The following is a 5354-nucleotide window of genomic DNA, read 5'->3' as shown; positions in this document are numbered from 1 at the left end:
CTGTGTGTGTGTGTGTGTGCGTGCGTAGCGTGCCTGCGTGCGTGCGTCGTGCGTGCGTGCGGGCTGCGTGCGTCTGCGTGCTGTGCGTGCGGTGTGTGGTGTGTGTGCGTGTGGGGTGGGTGAGTGGGTGGGCTGGGTGGGTGGGTGGGTGCAGGCATGCATGCAGTGGTTTGTGTGTGTGTCTGTGATGTGGTGTGTGTGTGTTGTGTGTGTGCATTGCCTACCCAATTCATGGGATGTTCCTGGGCTCTTTTACAGGGGCTTGTGGAGGTGCTGGCATGGGGGCTTTTCCTGGCCTAAGGGTTGAGTATCACCAACATTACACTTACACACCAGTCTTTAATTTCATCTGTTGTGTTTTGATCAAGATCCATCGTTTTTTAGCTTTATGACATTGCGTGTTTGTGTTTAGAAGGTTGACTACAGTAGTTCTTACCCACTGACTTTGAATAGTAGAGTACATTCAATTCATTTTCCCATCATCATTTTGGTATGTTTGATTTTGATGCAGTTCAGGGAAGATGGGATGTATCGGGTCTGATGCTGTTGATTACTCTTCTCAGCTTACTTTCTCTCATTACAAGTTGTATTTATAAAACACATCATACGTAAACCCATATTGTATGTATGATTAGATGTTTTGATGATGCTTTGGATACTGGGAGAGTTTAAAATGTTGATGAATGGGATCTGTCTGACTTGCTTTAATACTTGAAATATTCTAGCTAGTGCCAGTGCATTTCAGGCACCATTGCCAAATTCTCAATCCGAGGTCATTTGTTTTGAATGGCAACACAGATTCCTCAACATGCCTGCTACTGTGCAATGCTTAGTTTGCTGCACCATGACCTGCCAATAGGCTTGTAGGCCTGTCAAGCACATTTGGACCATTAAAGATGTATGACTTAACAAAATGTACGTACACAGAAAACAAGTGTGCAATAAAAAATCTAAAACCAAAGAACATCATTATTTTCACAATGTCGAGGTGTGAGACAAGGCTGCATTTGAGTCCAAACCTTTTCAAACATTATATCAATAAATAGCAGACATGTTGGCCATTCTCCAGCCCCATGAGACACTATTTTTGACACATGAAAACCTGCCTATATGCTAATGATTTTGGTTCTTCTATACACCAAACCAAAGAAGGTCTTCAACAGAACCTTAAACATTCTAGAGAAATATTTGCCATGATTGGGCCCTGGTAGTAATATTTCAAAAAAACTAAAATCATGATTTTTCAGAAAAACCCAGATGTCAGAAACACAAAATACTAAATTCACTCTGAACAACATCATTAATTGAACAGGACTAAAAATGACTCATAACTTCGTCTGAGTGAGAGCATAGGAGAGAGAGCACAGAGACAAAAATGAGAGCAGTTCCTCAGCCATAGTCACAGCAGCCGGTCGTAATTCAACCTCTAATACCGTAAACTTAACTGTTAAATTTGACTGACTACTGTGACAAGATGCCCGCCAGGGCAGCATGGACCCCCCATCCCTCCGCGAGTTTCTGATTTGACTCAAGATGAATGACTCTGACCTATCCCTACAAATTCAACCTCTTCTCTCTGACAGGACATGACTGGACCATGGTCAGGTCAGGTGCTGGAGGGTTAGGCCTGCTTGGGAAAAGCAGCCAGCTCTATCATAATCCAGCTGTGACAAAAAATTGGAGGCTACATTTGTAGGATATTGATACAGTTAGTCCATGTAAAGTACACGTACAAGCACAATAAACTGTTCGTTTGAAGCTTCATGAAATGGGTTTCCATGGCCAAACAGCCACACACAAGCCTTAGCATCACCATGCGCAAAATTGGCAAGCGTCGGCTGGAGTGGTGTTAAAATCGCGCAGTTGACTTCTGGAGCAGTGGAAACGCATTCTCAGGAGTTGATGACAATCACCACTTCCACCATCTGGCAGTCCTGTGTGCATTGCTACCCTGTACTCATGATGTTCCTGGGCTCTTTTACAGGGGCTTGCTGGAGGTGCTGGCATGGGGGGCTTTCCTGGCCTAAGGGTGAGTATCACACAACATTACATTACACACCATGTCTTAATTCATCTGTTGTGTTTTGATCAAGATCCATCGTACCCTGTACTCATGATGTTCCTGGGCTCTTTTACAGGGGCTTGCTGGAGGTGCTGGCATGGGGGGCTTTCCTGGCCTAAGGGTGAGTATCACACAACATTACATTACACACCATGTCTTAATTCATCTGTTGTGTTTTGATCAAGATCCATCGTTTTTAGCTTTATGACATTGCGTGTTTAGTGTTCTAGAGGTTGACTACAGTAGGATCTTACCACTGACTTTGAATGTAGTGTACATTCATTCATTTTCCCATTCATTCATTCTGGTATGTTTGATTTTGATGCAGTTCAGGGAAGATGGGATGTAGTAGGGTCTGATGCTGTTGATTACTCTCTACAGTACTTCTCTCATACAGTGTATTATAAACACATCAAGCTAAACCCATATTTGTATGTAGATTAGATGTTTTGATGATGCTTTGGATACTGGGAGAGTTAAATGTTTGATGAATGGGGAATCTGCTCTGACTTGCTTTAATACTTGGAAATATCTAGCTAGTGCCAGTGCTTTCAGGCACCATGCAAATTCTCAATCCGAGGTCATTTGTTTTGAATGGCAACAACATATTCCTCAKCATGCCTGCTACTGTGCAATGCTTAGTGCTGCACCATGACCTGCCAAAGGCTTGTAGGCCTGTCAAGCACATGTTGGACCATTAAGYTGTATGACTTAACAAAATGTACGTACACAGAAAACAAGTGTGCAATAAAAATCTAAAACCAAAGAACATAATTATTTTCACAATGTCGAGGTGTGAGACAAGGCTGCAGGTTGAGTCCAAASCTTTTCAACATTTATATCAATAAATTAGCAGACATGTTGGACCATTCTCCAGCCCCAGGACACTATTTGACACATGTAAAATACCTGCTATATGCTAATGATTTGGTTCTTCTATCACCAACCAAAGAAGGTCTTCAACAGAACCTTAACATTCTAGAGAAATATTGCCATGATTGGGCCCTGGTAGTATATTTCAAAAAACTAAAATCATGATTTTCCAGAAAAAACCCAGATGTCAGAAACACAAATATAAATTCACTCTGAACAACATCATAATTGAACAGACTAAAAATGACTCATAACTTCGTCTGAGTGWGAGATAGGGAGAGAGAGCACAGAGACAAAAAGAGAGAGTTTCCTCAGCCATAGTCACAGCAGCCGGTCGTAATTCAACCTCTATACCGTAACTTAACTGTAAATTGACTTGACTACTGTGACAAGATGCCCGCCAGGCAGCATGGCCCCCAGCCCTCCGGGTTTCTGATTTGACTCAGATGAATGACTCTGACCTATCCCTACAAATCAACCTCTTCTCTCTGGACAGGACATGACTGGACATGGTCAGGTCAGGCTGCTGGAGGTTAGGCCTGCTGGGGAAAAGCAGCCAGCTCTATCTAATCCAGCTGTGACAAAAATTGGAGGCTACATTTGTAGGATATTGATACAGTAGTCCATGTAAAGTACACGTACAGCACAATAACTGTTCGTTMGAAGCTTCATGAAATGGGTTTCCATGGCCAAACAGCCACACACAAGCCTTAGATCACCATGCGCAATGGCAAGCGTCGGCTGGAGTGGTGTAAAATTCGCCGCAGTTGGACTCTGGAGCAGTGGAAACGCATTCTCAGGAGTGATGAATCACACTTCACCATCTGGCAGTCCGACAGACAAATCTGGATTTGGCGGATGCCAGGAGAACGCTACCTGCCCSAATGCATAGTGTCAACTGTAAAGTTTGGTGGAGGAGAAATAATGGTCTGGGGCTGTTTTTCATGGTTCAGGCTAGGCCCCTTAATTCCAGTGAAAAMAAATCTTAATGCTATAGCATACAATGACATTCTAGACGATTCTGTGTCAACTTTGTTCCAAGCCTAATTACCTGACCTCACTAATGCTCTTGTGGCTGAATGGACTCAAGTCCCCTCAGCAATGTTCCAACATCTAGTGGAAAGCCTTCCAACACACAAAGAGAGAGATCTGCCAGAGTCTCGTCAGCGGGACTGCCGCCTTATTCGGTGGCTGGCGCTTGTCCGGTGGGCTGCCCTTGTACGGTGCTGGCCTTGTGCCGCGGTGCTGCCTTGTTTCGGTGCTCGGCGCCTTGTTCGGTGCTGCCTTGTTCGCGGTGCTGCGCCTTGTATCGGATGCTGCTTGTCCGGTGCTGCCTTGTTCGGTGCTGTTCCTTATCCCAGGTGCTGCGCTTTGTCCCGGTGCTGCGCTTGTCCGGTGCTGCCGCTTGTCGGTGCTGCCCTTGTCGTGCTGCCTTCTTCCGCGTGATGGCCATATCATTTATGGGTGATGTTTAGTTTTAGGGTGGTCATTGGGGGGGGAAGAAGAAAGCGGGGAGGTGAGCTATGGTGGTGGTTGGGGACCAGCGTCAGAGCCGGAGCCGACCACGCGTGGTCAACTGGCCCCCAGACATCCCTGGACTTCCTGTGTCCTGTACAACCATTCGGCTACTTGAGGTTCTGTAACGGTCCTGACCTGTTTTTATGTTGTTTTTGTATGTGTTTAGGTCAGGGCATGTGTTTTGGGTGGGCAGTCTATGTTATCGTGTTTCTATGTTGGTTGTGGGTTGCCTGGTATGGCTCTTAATTAGAGGCAGGTGTTTGTGCGTTTCCTCTAATTAAGAGTCATATTTAGGTAGGGTGTTCTCACTGTTTGTTTGTGGGTGATTGTCTTTCCGTGGTCTTGTGTATTGTTTGCACCATACGGAACTGTTACGGTTTGTTCGGTTTGTGTAGTCTATTTGTCCTATTCGTGGCGTTCTTGTTGTTTATGTAGTTCGTCGTATAGGTCTGTCTACACTGTTTTGTTATTTTGTTAGTCTATACAAGTTCGTGTCTATGTTAAACGTTTGTAGCCTGTGTGTGTGCACATCGTTTATTTGGCTTCACGATCGTTTATTTGTTTTTGTTAAATAAATATGTGTTCAAACTTCGCTGCGCCTTGGTTCGATCACTACTCTCTCCTCTTCTTATGAAGAGAGAGAGGACCGCCGTTACAATTAGGCATTTGCAAGTAATGATCGGCATTCATACTGTCTGATTTTAGAAGGGAGACCATTGGTGGGCGGTTGAGCTGCCTAGGTATAGGGCTGTTATTCCACGAAGATCATGCTTTGCGAGAGATATTTTCATGTAAAGTACGCTGCTCATACAATAAAGTTGAACATCTCATTCCGAATGCTGATGGGAAGTTAATATGGAGTTGGTCCGCTTGTGTATACAGCACTTGCGATTCTTTAATG

At 44.5% G+C, this 5354-nt stretch overlaps 1 protein-coding gene across 1 annotated transcript in view; it reads left to right on the top strand.

The window, feature by feature from the left end:
* LOC111975478 (collagen alpha-1(XXIV) chain) overlaps positions 1-5354 on the top strand; it is a 120666-nt gene that overhangs the window by 101372 nt on the left and 13940 nt on the right. Inside the window, exon 14 of the mRNA XM_070447431.1 lies at positions 2139-2183. Coding sequence (XP_070303532.1) covers positions 2139-2183 — 45 coding nt within the window. The remainder of the gene's footprint in view (positions 1-2138; positions 2184-5354) is intronic.

This window comes from Salvelinus sp. IW2-2015, linkage group LG16 (assembly GCF_002910315.2).
Source record: "Salvelinus sp. IW2-2015 linkage group LG16, ASM291031v2, whole genome shotgun sequence".
Classification (NCBI taxonomy): domain Eukaryota; kingdom Metazoa; phylum Chordata; class Actinopteri; order Salmoniformes; family Salmonidae; genus Salvelinus; species Salvelinus sp. IW2-2015.
Note: the sequence above shows the minus strand (reverse complement) of the source record. Positions and strands in the feature narration are given on the sequence as shown.